This window comes from Chroicocephalus ridibundus, chromosome 3, assembly GCF_963924245.1.
Source record: "Chroicocephalus ridibundus chromosome 3, bChrRid1.1, whole genome shotgun sequence".
NCBI lineage: Eukaryota > Metazoa > Chordata > Aves > Charadriiformes > Laridae > Chroicocephalus > Chroicocephalus ridibundus.
The window spans coordinates 17,141,100-17,165,738 of record NC_086286.1 but is presented as its reverse complement, the minus strand read 5'-3'; the positions used below and the strand labels follow the sequence as shown (position 1 = coordinate 17,165,738).

The following is a 24,639-nucleotide window of genomic DNA, read 5'->3' as shown; positions in this document are numbered from 1 at the left end:
TCATAACACAGATCCGCATTACATGATTTTATGTAACAAACACTGTTTAAAATGCTTCCAGAACCCCAGAGGACAGCCTTCTTTCTTATTACGTATTCACATGGCTATATTCAAAAGCCAAACTTCTCTGTATTTGGACAACAAAATTATAATGACATTATAACAAAACCAAACTAGGTTTTGTTAAAACAAATGTTTTCCATTTAGGCTTGGACACAATAAATTAGATTAGATTTTTTCACTAACATGAGTTGTGAAAAATGGTGTGTGTGTGGGAATAATCAAGTAGTAAACAAAAAAAAAGATTAGTATATGATGACAAAATCTTCCCAGAAGTGGATGATCTGTAAAAAAAAAAAAAAGTCTGGATGCAAACTGTTTTTGTAGATGATAAACACTGCAATGGACCATAAAAGGGGAGGGGAGAGAAGCAGGCATGGAGGGGAAAAGTAAAGGCCACCTAGATAAAACAATCTTTTTGTCTTAATAGTTTCAACTTGGGTTTTTTTCCTTAATTTATTAGAACTGGACACAAGACTTCAGAAACATAACGTCATTATTTAGCAAAACTATTATTAGAAACATCACTTGACTGGCTTTGTGGTAGTCTCAAATGCCCTCCTTGTAAAAAAATCACATAAAAGTTGTACTGTGTTTGCTTCATTCTGCCGCGTGCCAAGCAGATGAAGGAAATTAATGCCGAGACACAAATACTCTCAGCCACTGCTTTTCCCAGGCTTGTTCCCTCTTGGAGGCGTGAGCTCAGCACGTGACTCCTTCCAGCATTCTTCCAAAGCCACAAGCCACACCCAGTGGCCATGATTTTTCTGCACTTAAAGAAGTTGTATTAGGTAAGACACTTTCGCTCTTAAGGAGGAACACAATTTTCCAGATTTGGATATTATTAAAATCTCAAGCAAAAACACAGCAAAACCCCAGAGGGGTGAGAGACTTCACTTAAGCACTCGCAAGTGCCACGTGCAAAGGCAAAAACTCCATAACCGCCCTACCACCTATTGAGAGGATTCTGCAATGACATTAGAGCAGAGTATTCACCATTGGATGATCTCAGTAATTTGGGCCTCCCAGTGTGCCACAGACTCCTTTTTATCAGCCAGGTCTCTCATCTCTTCTTCCAGCTGCCGGTTATTCATACTCAGCCTCTCAAACATGGTGGTGAGCTGAATGAGAATTTAAACAACTTGTTAAGGGTATAAGCTGCTGTGGGTCCATTTCTGTGCAGACTCAAAGCCACACGTTCCGCTCTCCCACATAGTGCATCTGCTTTAAAAATTGGTACTACCCATCACAATAAACACCATGTAACAATAAAAGTCAGAATCTCTTCTCACGTATGACCTTAGCTGTACTGAAAGGCCATTTTTATGGATGACAACTACATTTTTACTCTAATTAATTAATTTTCTGAGAATTACTCTCCAAATCACTCTATAACTCTTAGAAGGCTTCTGCTTTGCACCTTTCAGGTGTGCAATGTTCTATATAGAAAAAACTACATTAACGGAGCAAAGCAAGGACACAAAAATTGTTACAGCTCAGATGAAACTGCCGAACCTTTCCTTTGTTTAGTAACCATGGAGAATGAGAGGCTTAACAGATACAGCCACAACTCAGTCCTGAGATTCTCCAGGTGTCTCACATTCCCCTATTTTTCATTTTACTTACTTGCAGACAGGGAAATTGAAATTAAATGCACATCTGTAAGTACAATATGTTATACCTAGCAATTAACCTCACTCGCATTCACGTAGCTGTCATTCATACTTGCACATTCTGCAAGACAAAAGCCACAGCTAACCTGAGTTGGTATTGGGAATGAAACCTTCATTATGTTCAATAATTATTCAGAAAGTCAAACTGGAATTACAGATCAGATAGACTTTATAGGGAGGCTTGCTTAGAATGCGAAAGGCTTCTTTTAGTACTGAAATACATTAACAACTCAAAATGAAGAAAAAAAAAATCAGTTTTAAATCTACTCTGCTTTTTACTCCTAATATGGGTACTCCACTCCATATTTATCACCTAAATGGGCTTATGATTTAAATAGGCCTATTTTCTAGATGTCATTTGACAAGAAAAATACAAAGCTAACCAAATTTAAAAAAAAAAAAAAAAAAAAGGAGACCGAGCAGAAAAACTATCAAAGTAACTAGTCTCTTACTGTTCTTGGACTAAGCCTACATATAGGCATATATAGTATGCATCTTACACTGGTATGAAAATATACTTTCATTTGAACACTGACATGCAAACATGCTTACTTTGAAGAACACTGTACTTTCATCATATTTTTATAAAATTTAATGCATTACAAAAAGAATAGACAAGTTTAGCAAGACTTGGCTAATCCACAATGAACTTGAATAACCTGTCAAAATGAACAATAAAGAGATAATCTGAATGCATGAAACAATTACTCCTTGCTCAACACACTCCAATTAATATGCCTTATCATTTGTATTTTTTTAATATCTCAAAGTAACATTTAATCTCAATAGGTGGGAGGGGCCCTGCTATTTCACAGTAATTGACATGCAAATATACTCTAAGTAATCACATCATTAACTATGTATTTTTATATTTGGGTCATACAATGAAATAATCTGATTTTTTTTGCTTGTCTAAAATTAATCTTACTAAACTGTAAGACCATCTAACTCAATTCCTACACATAAATACACACACAGGCATATATATATATATGTGTGTGTGTGTGTGCGCACATTCTCAAGTTCAGATATATGTAGATACTCTCTATTCAAATCAAGTATTAATCACCATTTTCTCTGTAATGTTTATTTCTGCTATCAATTAAGTGTTGATCATAACCAATACAGCTTTATATTGTCCAATTTGTACGTAGCATACAATAATTATAAACTCAGGACTCAACTAATCAGCACCTACCTTATCAAGTTCATTTGAAAGTTTTTTGTTTTCCTCTGTTAGCAGAATCTTTTCTCGTTCATACTTCTGTTTGAACTCTGTTTCAAATTCCTCTCTTTCACTTTGGCTAAGAAATAAAATGAAGTAGAATGATAAAGTTTCCCATTCTAAAACTCATCACACTTGTCACTTAAATACATCAAGACCAATGCACACACTAGCTGAAAGGAAAGTACTAGCTTGATAATACCACAGCATATTAAAACTAAGCAAGTGTGATATTATACTACCAACTTAGGACTATAAGACACTCTGTTGAATTTTATCATTAGACAATGAGCTTTCCTTCAGTATGGAATTATTAGAGCTCCACTGAGCTAATGTTTATCAATTCACTTATACGTATTTTATTCTTTAGATGAATCCTTCAAACATAGAGCAGCTCTAATTCTGCAAGATTGAAGCACGTGTCAATATTCTAAGGCATTCAAGGTAAATTCTCAGCTCACAGAAAACATTATTTTAACTTAGACATTTCTACAATTCCAAGTTTCACACAGAATTACAGGCAAAAATGACCACATATCAAATCAGCACATAGAGAAGCTAAATAAGAGCACTTGGGGTTGGGTCTCTGATGAGAAAAACTTATACAGGCTAGACTTTGGACAATTTATAACAGCCAGAGGACACATTTGAACTGTTAATTCAGGTACTGTATACTTACTATGAGATAACCTTTACACTCCTAATATCACCAGATTCTAGAGCAGGTTTGGACCATTCTTTCTGAGAAAGAGTTTCAAAGTAGCTGTTTTCCCCAACCCTTCCCCTCTCCTGTGGACATCATTCAGTAGAGGAGAACCCCTGGCTGATTCTGCTTAACATCAACTTTGATCTTGCACAATGGGTATGAGAACCTGAAAATAAATGAAGCTGCGGGTCCTCTCTTTGCCAAAAAACATTGCAATTTCCTTAAAGTGGTGTATGGCAACGTTTTAGACGTATAACTCCCACCTCACATCCACTCTTTTGAGAATCACCAAACTTGCATGTTGTATTCACCGTTTCACCAATTATTCAGGTAACTGGCACAAAATTAATCAGCTGGTCAATGGAACTAGACTATAAATGCCACAGATACAGTAAATATCCATTCAGTGAATACCACTATCCAGCCTTAAAAGGTCTGAAAAATTACACAGTATAAAAGGTTAACTCTGTAAAAATAAAATCCAGGGGAAACTTTGTTTTGAGCATTGCAAATATTTTCTTTCTGGATACTGATCAGAATTTTACATTGTGCAACAGAGAAATTACATCCTCGCCTCTTTTTCCGAGATGCAGAACTACTACAAACTGCCAAACTGAGAGAACACCCTTAAAAGATGAGAAGTGTCAGTGGTTACAGTGAACCCAGTTAAGAGTACTGCTGGTTTGAATTTCCTATTCCTAATTTGAAATTCATTTAGTGCTTCAACCACTCTTTGAAATCTAGTACAGCATGTTAGACTCATGGTGAAATTCTGTGTTGCTAGGCATCCTTTGAAACATAACACTGGTCCTAGCAAAGTAACATACTTTTGTTACTGTTTAAACACCAAGTTTGAAATTCACCACCACTCCTTTTCCATATCAACGGATTCCGTGCATATGATGAGCAGTCTAGGGAAAAGGCAGGAAGAGATTAAAGCATCGGCTGTCAAGGGAATTAATAACAGGTTCTGCTTCTGTTTGCAAAGCACAGATTCAAAGCTAATTTCTCAGACAGTAGACCAAACTAATTTTTTATTATTTCTTTCATTTAGATTTTATGGCTTTATGGTTTTGTTCAGGGTTTTTTATTCTGTATTTGTCTAAAATTTGGTTTTTTAAGGCTTCAAGGCTCAAAGCGGCCATAAATGGTGGTGGATTAAGGAAGCTTCGGATTGGTAAAAGAGCCCAACATATTTGTTATTTTCTGTATTTCACATTCTTAATTCAACTAGTGATTGCCACTAACCCAGAAAGTCCAATTGTTGTAGTATAATACAGAAACAAGAAAGTTAAATTTTAAACAGAGGAGAATGTGGGTATAATCTATCTTACCCAAAACATCAACTCAGCAAACCACAGAACTGCGACAGACTCCATAGGCGTACCTTGGACAGCCAGGAAGATCAAAATAACAGATTTGCTTTGAAGCCTGGCATCCTCCTCTCCCATCAAGCTTTTTCTCTCATCTAAAATTTAGCTATGTATGCGCTCTTCGAGTTTAAAAAAATCATACATGATCCAGCTTTCTTTTTATCAGTAAAATAACTGTAGCAAACCACATGCAAACGATGTGAAATACAGCTTTATAGTATCACTTTGTCACTCCAGCTCCTTATTGCAGCTGTACAAAGTGGAGAAATATTTTATCTTACTGCTTTGAAACCAAGAAAAGTAGACCTGTAACAAACACCAGCCCCCAGGCTTCTTTATATCACACAATTTAAAAACAACAAACACGGTTTTAGAAAGCTCTCCGCTTTATAAATCTATCATTAAATGACAGGTTTAAAACAAAATTCTACACACGATTTACACAGTTCCTTGCACCTTCTTCTGAAATATTTTATAATGTCAATTCCAAGAAATGGAACATCGTGCTACACAGATCACTGGCCTGATACTGTGTTCCCAATTTTAATAGCTTGCAGTTTATCAGACTTTAGCAAAGGGCAATCGTTTTGTACAGAAAGGAAGTTTCTCTCCCTTGAAGACTTATGCTGTTGAAATAGTAAAAGTAAGAAAGCTTAAATTTGAAGGAAACAAAGAAAAAAATACCTATTTTAAAAAATGAAATGGAAACCACCAACATGTAAGGTACATAACAAAGCACACACAGATTTTTACCTAGCTCTTATTCACTCTATACTTTAGCCCTTATGAAGTAATGCAACTGCATCCTCTTCTCAAAACCTTTTTTTTTTTAATATGCACTAAAGATTATTTTTAGACTACTAAAATTTTTTTCCCAAACTGTATACACACACTTCAACCTCACGCCCAGCCCAAGCCTATTGTTGAAATGATTCCACTTATTTCAGCACAAAGCCTCCAGGTGCTTCCTTTTCAGCACCTACACTGAACGCCTCTGTACTGGCAGACTCACAAAAAGCTTTGCATGTCTGATTACAAAAGCTAAAAACAATATGTGTAAGCAGAAACAAACAAACAAACCAAAAAAATCCATGTTCTCTTAAGGAAAACTACCAAATACTGAGAATCAAGCAGCAACAGTATTCTATTCCTAATACTTAAGCTTCCCTTCTAAATCCCTGAACCATTACGGAAGCCAATCTGTAGCACACTTTGAACAGTGGACTTCGGCATTTCTTTGGAGTCCTAATACTTGCATGAGATTCTGCAGATCTGTTTAACAAAACCCAGTTAAGATCAGGTCTTCGTTAATCACTCATCATGTGCTTGATGACTTGATGTTGAAGCCCTACCTACTAAGGGCCGAATACTGGATTCTGGTTATGTGACACACTTCTGCTCACGCTTTAAAATGTTGTCTTACACCAACACTTGAAATACACACAGAAACACACGGTTATACGTCAGCACTCAGATTTGCATCTGGTTCTTTTTTTATTTATACAAAGAAATTCGATTGAAAGGTTTATGAGCTAGCTAACATGGAGCAGATCAGCATTTTTAGGCCATTCGTTATTTCACTAGATGGACATCTAGTTAGAACTTTTGGAGCTGTACAACCTCCAAGAAGGTTTTGGTCTGGTCAGTGTTTGGAAACATGATCTTTAGCAGCAGTTTAACCTGCAGAAAGAGGTATTAATGATTCTTTATTGAATATTCCTCCTTTTGAGACACTACTGGACTGACACGGCATTAAAGGAGTATCATACTATCCCCTTTATATATTACAAGACAGCATAGCCTTATGTGCATTTATAACTCATAGGTCAGCAAGAGCATTAAATTGTGGTACAAGGAAAACATGCTGCTGATGCAAGTTTTACCTCTCAACCTAGAACAAAGCAGTAAATTACTGTGTTAATATGTCCAGCCTATGAACAGCTATATTCTAGGAAGAAACAGTTCATCCACTGAATTCCAGCTGTATGATCTACTTCCTCTGCTGGAAACAATTTACAAGAGAAACAGTGTTTCCACCTTTATTTGCATAACTTTTTTGAAAAATTCTTTATTTTATTTACTACTTTATATATAAGGACTCGCTACTGGTTGGCTAAGTTTCAGCAGGAACTTCTCCATGGTTTTTCTAATATGCCATCTTACTACAGCAGCAAAAAGAAGCATCTATGTTAGCATTATAAAGCATTCTGAATTTTTTATGAATGAAAACGAACACATTCAAATTATGACTATTTCCAATACTACACTACCCAACAGAAAAACTTGTTTTTATTGATGAATGCCTCAAGGAACATTCTCAAGGCCAGCTACAAGCTCCACCAAGTGTGAGAGAAAAAAGCAGGTCTCTGACAAATTACCATGTCAGAAGAGATAAAGCACCTTATGCCTACAATAGTCTGATGACTGATGTTAACACTGGATGAAACCCAGCATGGATTAGCCTTAGTCTGCATTAAGTGACTGTTCCTGTGCTGGCAGAAATGTAAGCAATAGTTGATCTCTAACACATTAGTTTTGCATCAAAAGATGAAAATACCAAACAAAAAAAATGTCATTTTAAACTGCAACATAAGCTTCAGGGGTTGACTTACCCAGAGCTGTAAGTCTGCAACTCAAGTTACATACCCTGGAATGGTCAGCCAGTGCAAGAATTCTGGTGCAAAATTTAACTGTTTCAGTACAGGGTCATGGATATTTTTGTTCTGTCATATTTTTAAAGGTGATTATTTTCAACCCTGGCATTAGCTCAGCCAAAATGCACCTGTCTGCACTAAAGCTAAGGATGAGATAGTGTGTTTGGAAACATACTAGGAGATTTAAAAACGTATTTTGAGCATAAAGGTAAATTCCATACAATACTCACTTTTCTCTTCTGGTTTTCTCTAACTTGTCTTTCAAAACCATGATCTCCTTCTTGAGGGCAAGCTGCTGGCTCTCTGCATCCCGCAGTTCTTTCTTCAGACTTTTTATTTCATTAGCGTGCATTATTTCACGTTTAGATAGTTCCTCTTCATAGAAAACACTCTTTTTTTCCAGGTCTGCCTTTAGTTTAGTGATCTCTTGCTGGTGTTCTATACTGCTTACCCCAGGTGAGCGACCAATCTGTTTTTGCTAAAATAAACAGCCCCAAGTTAGCACTCAAGAATGCTGAAAATTATGTTTAGTAACAACTCAATATTCATAAGCCTATATTTAGAAAAGATCCCATTACAGATTTAAGTCAAACACATCCAAACTCAACATTTTTGAAAATTTGTTAAGAGCATAAATCTGAACTGTACTCTTTCTCATCTTGTAAGTAATAGTAATAGTTTTCAACACAGTAATAGTTTTCAAGCCCTTTAAAATTTGATCATCACTTTAAATATCTCTGGCCACATTCTGACTCCCCTTACATGCAGTCAGAAAGTGACCACAGAATTAGAAGATTTTTATGCTCCCACTCACACGGTTGACAGCAATAAGTTCAAGTGACTTTCAGGAATAGAGAATAAGGACTCTGATATACAGTCAATATATTTTAAAGCACAAATAATTGTGGAAAAGCTATACTAAGACAATCGGGGGCTTAACTGAAGGCTAAAATCTAGCTACAGAACACTGTATGGACTGCATCAATCAGGAGGGAAACCTGACCTATTTTACTCAAACTGACCATTTACATCATAGTGGATTACTAGGAAAAACAAGCTTTAAACAATAAGAGTAATTACTTCACTTTTCGCAGCTGCATAGCTCTCTTAGTGAGGTCTTCTGGCATTTCAATAGTCTTTACACACTGCTTCAGGATACATACACATTTGCACCAAATGCTGCACTCCCTAAACTCAATGTCCTGCCATAACATAGAGGAGGAGCAAGATCAGGTTCAAAATGAGATAGTGGCATGACATGCACTGAAATCCAAGTATGAAAATACTTTTAAATGTAAACGCATGTATAACTTGGTTTGGAATTTTTTCTGTTTTTTAAAATATGTAATTAAAGGTAGTCTAACGAAAGGAAACTACTTAATAAAAATACTGTGTTTCAAGAAAGTGCGGGTAACTGGAAAACCTACTTCCTTACAGTGACTGTCTCACACCTTCAGGAGGATTGAAGATATTTTGTTAATTATACCTCCATTTTTACCATGACACATTAAAATCCTGTTACCCTTAATTAAACATGGCTTTGGGTAATTTTCTTTTGCTGATGTATGAATAGACTTTAAGAGTTAAATGTCATTGTAGAGCATCCAGATGAGCTGAATTTCTACCATGACAAATTCTATGAGAAAGCTGGGCCTTGCTGGTAGCGTCAGCAGAACACTGCAAAGCCCCCTAAACGTACGAGCCAGATACGTGCTGCTACCACTTTGTTTTCTCTAACTCATCAAAACAACCACCTGTTTTGATCTAGGAGTAAAATCCTGCCCTTAGGATGCAGCATGGTAAATTGGAGAAAGAAGATACCAACCTAACAGGAGATGGCTTGGAGAAAGAAAGATTACAAAAGAAAAAAAGAAAGGAAGTATAGGTATTTTCTTTCATGCACAGGCAGATAACTATTGAACTTGTTTGTTACTGCCCAACATGCTGAATTGTCTACACATATATGGCAATGGAACACATAAAAAGTTTGGGCTTTGCAACATCATCTATCAGGTACACAAAATGTTTTAATGGTATTTCCTATTTTTTTTGCACAATGAAAAGATACCATTAAGACCACAAGACAGATGGTGCAGTATAAGAGAGCTGGATGGTATTCTGCAGTGGCTTACAGAACTAGAGTAATATTGTAAACAGAGAATATATTTTGAATGGATGCAAGCACAAATTCCAAATAGATGTTTTCATACATGCCTGTTTCAAGTGGACAACTGGTGCAACAGAGACATAATGCATCTCCTGGCACATAGATAGTTAGATGCCATAACTACGCTGGAAGCCTTCCCCCTCTCTCCCTCTCATGCACGCACACAGACACACACAAAAACCCAAACAAAAAAACCCTCCACACAGCAGCTCTTTCATTTGGCAGTTACGAAGCTGAATATTCCAAACTGACAGCAGCGTTGTAAATATTACTATATGTATTGATATGTGTATCTTGTACTATGGGTACCATAATTGCAATGCTAGCAGACAACAAGTTTTGCACTTGAAGACTAAAGAAGAATAACCATTAAATACTGCAATAATAGAGCAGGTGGCATGGGAAAACTTCCTATTTAAGTAACGTAATCCTAAATGAACGTCCCATTAAAAATCTCAAAGACTTCTGGCTTGTCTTTAATGAGATTAGCCTTTTGTTACAAGTGCTATTTTGTATTGCTTCAAGGCTTGTATCTTGCCCTTTGCAGATGGTAATAATAATTTACCTTGGTTAAGAATATGGAGAATCTTACTTAGGATTGTCATGCTTATAGCCCAAGGTTTCATGGTATAAATATTTGCCAAATGCAACATATTAAGAAAGATGCAAACTTCCTTATTACAATCCTATTAATTATCACTTATGTGGATTACTGTATTATTCCTCTCAATTTAATAATTTGCTGTTGCTCAGGTAGGAAAAGAGTTAAGAATTTCATTTTCAATATGCTACCTACATTTAACATGCATTTAGTCTAAATTTCCTTGAAATGAACTTACAAAAGAATAAACAAAAAAATAAATCAGTTGTACAAATTATCACGAAAAATTGCACAGTTGCCCCAAACCAGACTCACTGAACACACCTTTTCTATACGTATAATTCAATCCAGAAACAGAATTTTGGCTGCCTGAATACACACCTGGGACATGCCCTAAAAGCTAACAATAAACACATCTATCTATTAGTGAAGAACAGAAAGAGATCTGTAGGCATTATAATACTGCTCTGATGAAAGTGAAAGCCCTCCTCTTCCATTGTTACATACAGCTCTATTTAACATTAATAGAAGCTTGATTAGAATCAGAAACTTATTGCAAGTGGTAACTGGTTTCTTTTGGTACCTTCTTCCAACTTGAGGTCCAAGCCATTCACTTCTTCACTTACACAGTATGCTTTCACTACTCGTACCCTGCCAGTATCACATTCAGCTTCACTGAAGAACAATGTTAAAAGATGCCTTACCGGGTCAGACCAGTATCTTCCCTAAAGCAGTGGCTATTTGGGGGCAGCACCCAGGCCTGCCTTTTTTGTGAGGTCCATTCCCCTTGGAATACAACAACTGTTGGACTAAAGGTATTAGAAGGTACCTCTCTGCATAGTCAGGGGACCTGATATTCTTCAATTTGTCTAATCCCTTTATGAACCTGCTGATACTGTCACAACCACAAACTCTTGCGACAACAAGTTCCAGGAGTTCACTCCTCATTCAGTGAGGAAGTATCGTATTAAATGCGTGTCCTGTTTGCCTCATCAGTACCCCTCAGTCATAGTACTGTAGGGTTTGGTAAACAGACACTTCCATTCACCTTATCCACTACCTTTGTGATTTTGTAAACTTTTAACTTAATTTCCCCTCAGCTTCTTCCTGCCCAAATTTAACAGTGGCATCCAAAAAGATGCTTTCATACATGCCTGTTTCAAGTGAGACATAACGCATTACCTGGCACATAGACAGTTAGATGCTGTTCAGTGCACCCCAGGATGCAGTTTGCCCTCTTGGTTGCCAGGGCACACTGCTGACTTATATTGAGCCTGGGTTTTTTTGGAAATCCAAACACATGATATCCACTGGATTTCCTTTATCGACATGCTTACTGACAACTTCACAGAACCCCAGCAGGTGAGTGTTGCAGGATTTGGCTGGAGAGAAGGCACACTGCCTCCTTCCCAATAGGCTCTGCTTCCTCCACGGGCCCACCGACCTTACTCTTTACTACAGCCTCTACCCCTTTCCTAAGGAAGTCACACCCACTCCTCTGGAGTTCCCAGGATCTTCTGGGTGAGAGTTACAGTGGCACAGTGGGCCATCCGTAATAAGAGGGTGCACATCTTGGCCACCAGTTCTCTCACTTTTCACCCGGTTCCTTCAGAACCTCCTTGGCAAGGCCACTGCTCCAGGTAACTTCACGTTTGACTCACCTGACAGCTCTAATACTTCCTACACATCATCCTCAGACTCATCCAGCTCATTTAACCAACCTGCTGCAAAGAATGCACTCTGGCAATCTCCCCTGCTTCACCAATAAACTGTGACACATCAAAAACTCATTGAGCGTTTCTGCCACAGCACTATCAACTCGGAGCTTACCTCAAACAGCCCCGTGAGTTTCCTAAGGTGGCTTTCTGCTTTGATTTAAAGAATTTCCCACAATCACTCTGAGCATCCTTTACAAAGTGGTCTCTAAATTCTCTTTATTGAGCCCTTAACATCCTGTTTACACTTAACCTGCCATAATTTCTGGGCTCTTCTGTGCCTCCCATTTGGAGAAACTTCCCTTTTTCTTTAAATAACGACCTTTTCTCTACAACAGCCTCGTGAACTGATCCATGATCCTGAAGGATCCATGCAGAGCTTTTACTGAATGGATAACTCAGTATCACAACAACCACACGTGATTGAAAGTGTGCTTACTGTACTGTGAAATATTATTAAGAAAGCCACAAGTCCCCTTTCCTCTCTGATAAATTTGCCCTGTTGTTATACATCAGAGTATCGTTTATTCTCAATAGATCTTAAATAAACTCTTCTTGCCTCTTAAACTGTCTTACAGACTCTTTGTTGATGGTGAAGATTGATGAAAGCAGAAGAAACACATCTTAATTTTCAGATAACAATCGGAATTCACAGCAGCAGAAGCTTTATAAATCCAAATTTCACATTGAATGGATTTCCTTATCTTCATTTACCAAAGGAAGGCAAAATAAAATAACGTTTGCAAAAAAACCCTTGAATTTTCTGTGCAGTGACTTAATGTTGACAAATGTCCCACAGAATTACAATAAAAAAACCTCCTGTTATTCATGTAAATTAAGACCAGAATAGGCCTAATCTGCCATTTTGCACAAAAAGTTTAGGATTATCCTACTGACAAAACATTGGGAACAGGATTTTGCTGTAAATGAACAGCAATCCTCATGTGTAAATGAAGAACATTCTCATATAATTTTTGAGAAAGTCTGATTTCTTCAGAGCACTGTATAAAATGCTAAATCGTAGAACGAAATAACAGTTACCATTCTTGGCTTACTTAAATTTCTGCTCCTGAAAACACATACTTGTGTGAGCAATCTCGTCGATATAAACAAAACTCTTCATGCTCAATGCTGTTCTTGTGCAAAAATGTTTCAGCTTCGGGCTGAGAGACAGAATACGCTAAAACTTTTCCTTCAGGGTTACATCACTTGACATCTATTGTGGAGGAAATCATCTTTCTTTTGACTTACATGCTGAGGAACAACACAGTACACAAAACACCTATACAGAAACCTGCACAGGCTGCAGGTTTATCTTCAAATACTTAACCATCTTACACTAAAAAACACGCTTTTAACAGGTAAAGTTAAACAAAATAATAACAAAAGCAACTTGGTAAGAAATCATCGAGTATTAAGAAACAGTTCAGTGAGCAGTGAACACACTGGCCTGAAAAGAAGTGCATTAGGCAAATGCTCATTTTTCTGGACAATAATGGGATGCATGCTGGCATTAATATTCAGCACCAACTGAAGTGACAAACTGACAATGCCCTTTTGTCCTACATCTGAAAGCAATCAAACAGATCCAAGTCCTAGTTGACTAGTAAGTTTGCAGGTGTCAATATCAAAACAGACTAACCTTTAGCCCTTCTACTTCGCTTTCCAACTGTTTAGAGTACTGTTCACTCCTCTCTCGCAATTTCCTGTCTTTGGATGCCTCAGCAGCTGCGGCTTCAGCTTGGACTTCCAGCTACAAAAGTACATACATTTTTAATAGGTAGGATTCTTCAATATTTTTTTCAAAATCTATCGATGGTTTTCAATACAAGAGATAAATCTTCAGCACTAAACTGGACACTTCAGATTCTTAGAAAACAAAATCAGTACTGTTTGAAACAACAAGCAAAGAGTTAAAGATTTACAGATAAAAAAATTACTTTGTCAGAAAACCTTACATATAACTACTATTTCACAGAGTCTAAACAGTCTTCTCACCACTTACTTCTTTTTTAAGTCTCTCTGTTCTGCGTAACTCTTGCCTTAAACTTTCTACTTTTTGCATCACCACTTCCATTTCTTCCTCCTTATCTCGGAGCTGGCGGGCAAGCTTTTGTTTTTGAGAGTGCAAGTCTGTCAGCCGCTCGTTCATCTCTGAGAACTCCTGCATTGCCAATTTCCGCTGGCTGTGTGCATCTTTCAGCTCTTTGGCTTGGGATTTTAATCTGTCACTAGACTCTGCCAGTTCCTACAGTTTAAAAAAAGAATTAAGTAATAAACCTAGAAAGCTGCAAGGCCACTTCTGTCTTTGGATGTGCATCTAACACCTTCTCCAGAGTGAATAGAAACTACATATTCATTGCTTTTCATGATTGCATCTACAATACAGAGGCCAGGTTTTATGCTATTGAAGTTAGTAAAACTGCATAAACGTAAACTAAGTCAGAATTTACTCTATTATTATAGGTTAAACACAAAGGCTTTCAAGCACTTGCATTAAAATACAAAAATACCTTGCTTTCTTAATTAAAAACGTCATTAGCATAGTTTTTCAAGAACTACTTAAATGAATAAAAATAATAGTACTTATCTCAACTGCTCAATGATTAACAAAAGTTTTTGCATTAATTGAATGGAAAAATCTGTTCTATGAAAATTTCTACCTTAGAAGTTTTTGAAAACTGACCTGCAATGGCAAGTAGGATTTCCACACACTGGATATAATATCAAATATTACAGAAAGTTTCAGGCAACAAAACACGGTGGTGATAAATAGCAATATATGATAATTATTCTTCTAAAAGAACCCACATGAAATAACACTGCTAGTGCTGTGATAACTCTACAGCACAATACCTTCACAAAGCTTGCTGTGTCCTAGATCTGTGCCACTACACTACGAACGAGGGACCACGAGAGTTTAAATGGTTTAATGATGTTCAGCCAAACTGGAGCAGAACAAAGAAGCAAGGAAAAGCAAGTCTGAGGATGAAAAGAAGAGTGGCAGGAAGAATTAATTTTTGGCACTGTTGACATCTATACAGATTTAGAAGAGTTTTCTAAGGTTGTTAAAAAGAAGTCCTAATCACTAAAACTTGTTTTAGAAGACAGATGGTCTTTCTTGGACAAACTGGCAGCTTTCAAGGTTTTAAGAGCCTTAAGGGTTAAAAGAAACAGCGTTAAATACAGCTGGCACATCAACATTGAGTGGGGGCTCTAAAATACTGGGTCAATATAATCATTATGAGAAACAGTCAACGTATTTCACACCTGATTACAGGTTGATTTGACTGCAAATACACAAAAGAGCCATGAAAGGCAGTATGCTATAAATAAGAAAACAAGGAATTGGGGTCAATATAATCATTATGAGAAACAGGTTAATGTATTTCACACCTGATTACAGGTTGATTTAACCACAAATACAAAAAAGAGCCATGAAAGACAGTATGCTACAAATAAGAAAACAGGGAAATGGGGAGATAGAGAAGAAATAAACCCCCGTATTTTTTATCTGTAGTTGCTTCAAATTACTTTTGAATTTTCATATTTCGGCATATTTTCACATTTCTCTTCTGGAAACACTTCTGCAACACAGCATTTTTTCCGTGCTACAGTCTCACACATACTTCAGATTAAATTAGTCGTCTGGAATAGTTCTTCTCTACTCTGTCTTCTAACCACTGTCATTATCACCTTAATCTACAAACCCTTCTTTGCAGCCACCATGCAATCTGGATCATGGAGATGTTCGCTATCTGGGAGCAGTCACCTAGGACCACCCAGCAGTCATACATACAACGTGTTAAATAATGACCTTATCTTCAAAAAAAGAGGCAGAAAGCAAAGTAGGACATGCTACACATTTGTTGTCTGCTCATTAATTTTACACTTGAAAGTTACTTCAAGTAAATGAACACAAATAAAATAGTCTTTAGGGTTTGGAAGAGTTGCTGACAAAATGCTTTTACCTTATTAAGATCTTCCCTTTCTTGCTTCAGCGTTCTGACCTGTTTCTCAAAAGCCTTTATTTGTCTGGAAGCATCATCCAACTCCCGTCTTGCAGTGCTGGCCTCCTCAAGTTGCTGTTCTAGCTGACCAGAATCTAGAAAAAGCAACAGACTTCTAAATATGTTAAGGAAAAAAAATCAGTATTTCTAGAATAGCATAGTCTAGCTGCCTGAAGCCCCCTCAGTATTTGTTCTGGTTTCCATTTAATCACAAAATAATGCAATTCTTATCTGGTTTAGAATAGGGAGCAGGTTGTTTCAACTGCCATTATCTGCTTTTAACAGAACAGAATAAAGTTTACAGCTTGCTGCAAAACAACACAGAAAACGATATCAACTTGTCTTTTCACATTATAATCATCATGCACTATACATAATTCTGTAATGTATGCTTTAACGCGACCTATACGTTTGACTTTTATACACTGTGATGTAATATATAATGCATCTTTTATTACATCGTAATTACAGTCTCTCTCCTCCCCCCAGATTCCCCCAGAAAGAAATAGTAAAAGTAACGGGTCACTCGAGCTGGCAAGTGTTCTCCTGTTGATACACTTAAAGTTAACTTCAGACAATTTTACTCATTTCTAGTGTGAAAACCGCTTGTGTTTATGTGATCTGCTTTATTATTACTATAAATACAGGAAAACTATTACAGTCAGTTTCTTGCCAACTGTCAGTTACACAATGACAGTACAATTCTACGCCACAGCTAAATAATGTCATATAAATAGACTCAAATGCTACAACGTTAAAAGTTGAAATTATAAAATATGACAACTGAAAATTTCTAGCCAGTGGGTGCTTTTTCTTCCCCTCTTAATCCTTCACTTAAAAACAGGAATTTAAAGCAAGTTATATATGAAGGTAGGTTAATCCCAAATTCTATGAAATCACTGGACATTCTGCCTTTGATTCCAGTTGTGGCAGGTCTTCAGACCATACGTATTTACCCACAGAACAGGAACCCATCTATAGCCTTAATAGGAGCCTTTACTACATTTTCATAAATGCAACCCTAAGAGACTGGCTGTTGGAGAAATAAAATATAAAAACACGTATAATTCTAAGAGCTGTAATTTCTGAAACATGAGAATTTTATAAGCAAGTGAATACCATTAGCTTATACCTAGAGAAATATTCACTATCGTTACAATTCATTGACTCTTGTTTAAAAATTTAAAAGAATGCATTTAAATAAGAGATGTAGCTCAAAGCCAGAAATTATTAACTGCCTCTCTTATGTAGTCTACTCTGAAGTCACCAGCAAAAAAAAGTTTATATATGGCTCTGCTGAGCCAAGATAAATCTCTCTTCCGTGCATGAACTACTTTGTTCCACAGCTCTGTTTTCTTCTTCCGTTGCTGCCCTTTACATATTTGGCAATACTAAAGATTCCTCAAAGTTTTCTCCTATGTAACTTAGCGAACAAAAATTGTAACTTTGACCTCAAAAATTGAAAGCATATGCTAGCTTGTCATTTCCTGGAAAACTAGATAGACAAGAAAACTGTATTTTTCTAAGGTTCTCCCGGTGAGACTCCTGAATTTGACACAATTTTGTGTTCATTATTTATTACTTTTTTAAGCAGGTGTTTACTCTTACAGCTCCAGAAGAGGCAGTAAAACAGCTTAAAGAATATAACCAAAAGCTATTGGTGACATATGTGTAGTAAATGGGAATTTTCCATCTAATCACCCTAGTTATTGCTAACATTTTAGCTAATATATGCAAACACTCACTGTAGGATGTTATTAAATTACATTTAATCGCCCAAGAGATGAGTCCAAAGCATGAAGTTCAGCTCTGCACCTGAACCTTCTTAAAGTTCATCAGATCTAGATTTGGAATTTTAGATATTTTTCGACACCACCCAGAAATCCTGGAACCAGCTTCCCTAAATTTAGAAGAATTCAGACATGACCATCATTTGATTTCTGCCTGTATTCTGTCATAAATTTAGTTTTAAAATCTATCTAACAAAAAAAACCCCACATAAAGTCAATCAAACTACAACACTCTCTTTTTTCAATTTTATTGAATTAGCTTGTGTTAGTTACAACTCAAGGCACAAATGAGTGTCTTCTAACTAATGGCTTTATTGTGGACCAGACAAGGCATTCAAGCATGTACTGGGAAAGTTATGTTGTGACTGGGGATGGATCAGACAACTCTACATATTCCTCATTTGATCACATTATTCACTTCCAACTCAAAAACCAGAAGAATACATTGTATCTAGGAATAAATACACAAATACATATGTGGCATGCAGCAGAAAATCTTAATGGGTACGTAAGGGAAAACCTTCTCAATCTTAACTGCCTTCACCAGGCTTTGACTTCTTTTAAATTTGAAAAGGGGTATCAGTTGTGTTGGGGAATGTTCCCACAGCTTTTCCTTCCAGTTTATACATAGCATGCTTCTGCCCCATAACGTAGCAGCAGAGTCTAAACACACCAACTAAAATGCCTGGAAGATAAGTTCAAGTTATTCTTTCTGTGGGTGTCGCTGCTGGCATTCCTGACACTTTGAGGAACTGAATGAAGTCCTTTCACAAATATAAAACCAGAACAAATCTTTTTTGTAGTTTCCTCCAATCTTTTTTGCTGTTTTTTTTTTCCCTTGCCCACAGGTAAGATATGGACGTATAACAGAGATCCATCTACAGCTACTTGTGTCAGATTTTTCTCTCACATAAAATGCAGGCATTTTCCTATCTGGATTGACAAGAGGAATCAGACTTGTCCTCCCCATTTCTATGGTTCTAGTCCTAATACCTAACAGTCTCTTAATACCTAGCAGTCTGCTTTTTGACTAGTTTGGCAGTTCTAAAGAAAGGCAGCATGACATTAATTAAGGAAATTCAGCTCTTTATCTGCACAGATTTCAAAAACACTTTTCAAACTTAAAGTACTGAGATACCTGATAATCAAAGTTTTAGTTATCATAAAATCTTCATGAACTCTCAGAGCAAAGGAATTAAATGGAAAGGAAATAAAGGTTCAGTTTTGTAAGAAATGACAGCTCATTGACAGCAGAGCTGAGAGGTGGTTCTTTCCCCTCTCATCTCCCTTTCCTCATATGCTTCTATTGCCCACTTTGTATTGATTTACTACATCATACGTAATAAATTCTCTACATCTATGTAGTTTGTTCTTCCTTTAATTGACTGAATTCAAGTCAAGAGAGAGTCCAAGGCACTCACAGAGAGAGGAGGGGCCACACAGCTGTGAGCAGGACCCATTTTGGTGGCAGAGTTTTGTTTAGTCAGTTCTGCTGCTCAGGGAACTGCAGCCTTATAGCCCACAGTGTCCCCTCTCACGGAAAACACCCTTCACTACTCCCCGCCACTCGGAAAAGTTGGTATCCCTGTAGTTTCATGCACACAGCCCACCCTACCCAGATAACCCACGCTTTTCTGAAAGTACTGTTCCAGGAAAACACTCAGAAAACCACATCTCCAGCTTGAACTCGCTTTTACTCTACATCCAGTTACAATGTACTAAGCAACAGCACATAATAAACCTCTGTGATTTCAAAGAGAACACAAATATAATCACATCTCACAAATTTGGCCCTTCCAAGGAAAATTCAACAGAAAATGAGATAATGAAAAATATCAACTGATGCTCAAATCATAACAAATCATCCTTCCATCAAATATTTTTAGCCTAGCAGTTTTAATATTCTTGAAGTCTCCACTCCTCATGTTTACTTTCATAAGAAAGAAACAACACCATCCTTCCTTCTAGTTTACTACCTACGTAACTGCATACCAGAGTGCGTAGATGTACAAGGCAAGGAATGCTAAGGTATGCTACAGTGACTATAACTTCTGAAAGGACTGCAGTGACTTTTGATACTGCCAAAAATAACTAAAGAAGTGCTCCATCTGCTCTTACAGCACACTGCAGGAGGAAGGGCAGGGTGGAAAAAGGTAGTAACAGTGGAAATTGATAATGGTTTCACAGATTCTCAGGTCGAGCCTGATTCCCGCCCATGTAAATTAGCAACACCACAGTTTCAAACTGCTGGAACTTTACCACTATTAATGATAGCAGAAGTCACTGAAATCTTCCTTCTTCCCTACAACTGGAATTACTGAAGTACTGACTATCAAGTTGAATTTGCAGAAAATGTTGAGCTACCAATGAAGAGCGAAGGGTGAAATGAGAAGTAAAAACAGACTGGAAGACTCTTTTAGAAAGCAAAGTAAAGCTAGCATTACATTAGGAAAAAAAATCTTGTCAAAATATTGTTTCCCATTACAGTTTTTACATGAATATTTATAGCATACCTGTTACCTGTTTCTTCAACTTTTCAATTTCTTCTTTCAAACTTTTAATTTCTAAATCTTTGCTTGCTGTTATTGGGCCATCCACTGTTGAATACTGCAGAGCCTGAACTGTCTGGGTGGATTCTAGAAAATGATGGAAGAGAGAGGGACAAATTACACGCCTGCCATGTGGAGGAGGTCAAAAAGATATTACTGATAAATTAAGACATGCCAAAAGACCCTCCACTGAGGATTCTACAATTAATAATTTCCAACTACGAAGTGTCAATTATTCAGTAATTGTCAGCTGGACAAACAAAGTTCCTAGATTTTTTCATTTTAAGAATGAAATCTTTACACCATAGTAACCACGGCACCATGCAAAGTTAGCATGTTATAAGAAGTTGCATACATGGGATATTTCAGGCATAAAGAGTAACAGAAGTTTAATTTGTCAATGGGAAGAAAATTCTTTTCTGCTAGAAAGCGTTCCAGGAGGTATATTTATTTTTTTCCACAGTATAAACCATAGCTCACAAAGGTGCAAGTCAAAAGAGTTACTGAATGTTTTGGTTTTTTTTAAATTACTATACCTTGCAGTTTTCTACTAAGTTCAAGCTTTTCCTGTTCTAGGCGTCTTATTCTCCTCTCATAAGCTTCTGTTGCTAAACTATCCTCCAAAGTTCTTTGAATGCTGGCATCAAGATCCATGGAGGGTGGTCCAGCTGTCAGTCTTAGACAGCTGCGGTCTGAAAGCACGCTGGGGGGGGAAAATTAAACAGCATTGGATTTTACAACAGGCTGTATAACAACCAATAAATAGTTGTTTAAATTGTTAATTACTAGGTAATTTATACACAGTCAAATAATACCTTGTTAGTATGTGCTCATTAAAAGTTGAATTCATTTTTACCTAGCATGACTGATCTCCTCAATGCATTTTTGCTACGTAGAAGTGAATGAACTCCTGATTAAAAATGATCACTATCACAGCCTACATTAGTCGGATAGCAAAAAGCAACAATGTAGTTAGTAAGATTACAGTAACAGTTTATTTTAAAATAATTAATCAAGTTTCCCAAATACTTTTAAAAATGGTATGCAATTATCACATGACAACCAGGGCGCGTACATATCAGAAATGCTGTGGCCCTGATTCTGTGAACACTCACATACACTTACTACTACTTCTGCAAATAATCCTTTTGAAGTCTACAGGACATAGCACATAACCAGCATTAAGCACAAGTGTTTGCAGAAACACAGGCCTGGTTTTTCAGTGGTTGTAAACATTATTTATTTATTTTCATAAATGATCAAGGAGCATACATGGAATTCCTTGGTACTGCTTAATCTAGCAGTAGAGATGAACATGGCAAATACTACGTTAATGCCAAGTAACAACAAAAGTGTTTTTTTTTAAAAATTTCCATTTAGACTTCAAGAGTGTCAAAGGACTAGAAATAAAACCGTTCTTAAAGTTTAATAAGCTAAGTTCTCTCTGGGTCCACACATCTAGCCTTAACTTTGTCATATGCAGTTAACTTCATACATCGTCTGAAAACCACCTTTCTTAACAACACTCCTCCAAACATAGGTGCTGACCTTTAAATTAATGTAAATTTTACCTGCAGAGAACTCATCCTTTTGGACAGACAGCATTTTAAACTATGGCCTACTAATTTCCTCAATAAAGCACATTTTTTTGTATCTGTTTGCAGTTGGTTTCAGAGACGGAAGCTTAAGATATTATGTAACTATCCTACATACAACTTTGGAACTCTTAACTTACCAGCTACTTGTGTATGTGAAACCCACAAATGGTAAATGATGGCCAGAAAATGCAGTGTGTGACGGTGGAGGCATTGTTTCCTAGAAAAATAATAGGACAGTTGAGTAAGTAATATCCTACTGGACTTAAAGATTTTCATGTTTAACCAGATGTGAAGCATTAGTGATAATATCATACTAACTATATTCACAGTTATCCTTACCTACAGTCCAAATATTAAATGGAACTGCCTAAAACTATTTATAATAGCATGCAATATACAAAAGTATAGCATGCTGACATAGAAATGCTTTTCTAATTAAATAGGCTATCACTGGAGAAAAGCAGAATATTACAGATATTAAAAGCCAATTTCTTCCTTATTTTTTCCAAGAAGCTCTTAGCTCAAAGACTCTCATCTTTTATTCCCTGCTATACTCCTCTATGCTATTTAGTCAGCAGGGTTTCCTGCCTGTAGATTTACCAGTGTCCCTTCTGAGCAGTCTATCTCTGTTTGGAGAGAACAACAGCCAGACATTTAGTAGAAATAAGAAATACAATAATCCTGTTAGTGCTTTCACCATTTTTTCCTTCACTGCTCCTTTTACCTGCCAGACAAAGAACTACAAACCAAGACAAATCTTTGAGCTTCTCCTCAGGTTAAAATAACCCTGTTGCTGTATTATTCGAACCGTTGTAAATTCTAATATTCTTAAACATCCTGTTAAAAGTTTCCTGCTTAACCCCAAGATGCAAGGTTTATGTTGCTATACTAGAGATGGCCTCAACAGTCATCAAAAGGAACTCCCTAAGTGCTAAAAGGTTCTAAATTTTAAGAAAAGGTAACATAATGACTTTTTTCCAACAAGCCCCCACCAATTACATGGTTAGATTATGTAAGTACATCAAGTCTACGTTTTGTTGGGCATTTTGGAAACTAAGGACAAGACCAAATTACAAGGCCTTAACTTTCCATTAATTGATAACAAAAATATCAATTATTACCCGTTATGCTTAGGAAAAGTCAAACTCCTTATTTCTCCTTTAGATTTTATTTTCGTATTTCATAGATTCGAGTTTCAAAACCCTCTTTACGAATAAGTTTTAAAAAGACCAAATGCCTAATTGTGTGAATTTAACAGCTCATATGACAGTTTTCAGTTACCACACAGCTAACCAAAGGTTGGTTCTAAAATATCATCTCTCTATTGATAACGATGTAAGATTCTGTAAAAGAATTTGCTTCTTTGCTGATTCTTTGGCAGAAATCAAAATACTTACTTCCTGCTACTTGTGTAAATTCAACTGTATTATCATAGTGACAAAATTATAACCGAATCTGTCTATCATGCCTACCAGTGAGGCTACTAAGGCAAACAGTAAAAACCTAAAAACCAGCAGAGCTTAGGCTGCCTGAACAACACCGTTTTGCCCTTTGTGTTTATATGTACTTTTAACACCCTTTTACATTTTCATTATTGCATATATAATTTTTCCATTCCAAGTTCAGGCAGAACAATAACAATCATGGCTTTTCAACATTGCCTTTTATTTTCAGCACTGGGCATTCCTCATTTGCTGTACGCCATTCAAACCTTGCAAAGAATTTAAAAGTAAAAAAAAAGAAAAAAGTCTCATGGGCTTATCTGTGGTGCTGACTTCTGTAATAGTAATGCAAGTATGTGAACTTTCCTCACAAGACATGTATGAAAGACGGTGGGGAAAACACCTCTAAGTTACATATAAGAATTGGAGGGGAAGCAATATTAAACACAATGTCCACTAGTTGAAGCAAAAATGCAAAATATTTTCTGTCATGCAATGCCTCAGGCTAGGTTTTTTTCAGAGATGCTAGATGCGAAAAGAAATGGTAGAAGTAAAACCTTAATTAAACAAAACAAACAACTACCTTTGCATGTTTCAAATGAGGAAACTGAAAACAAAGCTCCAGAAACTAGCGCTCATTTCAAACCGTTCAACGGCACTGCTTTTCACCCCCAAGTCTAAAGCAAAATTAAGAATCGGACTCTGTTTTCAAATTTGATTCCAATAACGCATCACAGGAGCATTCTTTCTTCACCTGCAGCTCCTGTTTCTTTACAATGGGAAAATATTCACATCACACAGACATCTTCTGAGTGCCTCGGGAGATTAGGCTCTAAAAAGGAAGACCCCTGCACTGGCCAACATTACAATGTGTGAATAACCTCCAAAAGGTATTTCAGCTTCACAAACATAGCTTCATAAAGACTTGCTACACATATGCATCCATAGCATCCATTCCTGACACCCAACCCTGAGAGCTGTTGCTGGACAAAATAATGTGCAAACAGATATCTGAAGATTGTATAAAAAAAGTTTTAAGATAAAAATAATTCAGTTGTGAAAGGAGATGGGCAATA

General features: G+C 36.7%; 1 protein-coding gene across 9 annotated transcripts in view; it reads right to left on the bottom strand.

Moving 5' to 3' along the window:
- Window positions 1-24,639, bottom strand: part of CDC42BPA (CDC42 binding protein kinase alpha) — a 186,792-nt gene that overhangs the window by 51,269 nt on the left and 110,884 nt on the right. For all 9 annotated transcript variants that reach the window (XM_063328167.1, XM_063328162.1, XM_063328163.1 and 6 more), the window contains exons 10-18: window positions 22,259-22,338; window positions 21,060-21,226; window positions 20,488-20,610; window positions 16,146-16,279; window positions 14,180-14,422; window positions 13,817-13,927; window positions 7,922-8,169; window positions 2,932-3,037; window positions 1,057-1,181 (exon numbers count right to left, since the gene is read on the bottom strand). In XM_063328167.1, the coding sequence (XP_063184237.1) occupies window positions 1,057-1,181; window positions 2,932-3,037; window positions 7,922-8,169; window positions 13,817-13,927; window positions 14,180-14,422; window positions 16,146-16,279; window positions 20,488-20,610; window positions 21,060-21,226; window positions 22,259-22,338 (1,337 nt within the window). The remainder of the gene's footprint in view (window positions 1-1,056; window positions 1,182-2,931; window positions 3,038-7,921; window positions 8,170-13,816; window positions 13,928-14,179; window positions 14,423-16,145; window positions 16,280-20,487; window positions 20,611-21,059; window positions 21,227-22,258; window positions 22,339-24,639) is intronic.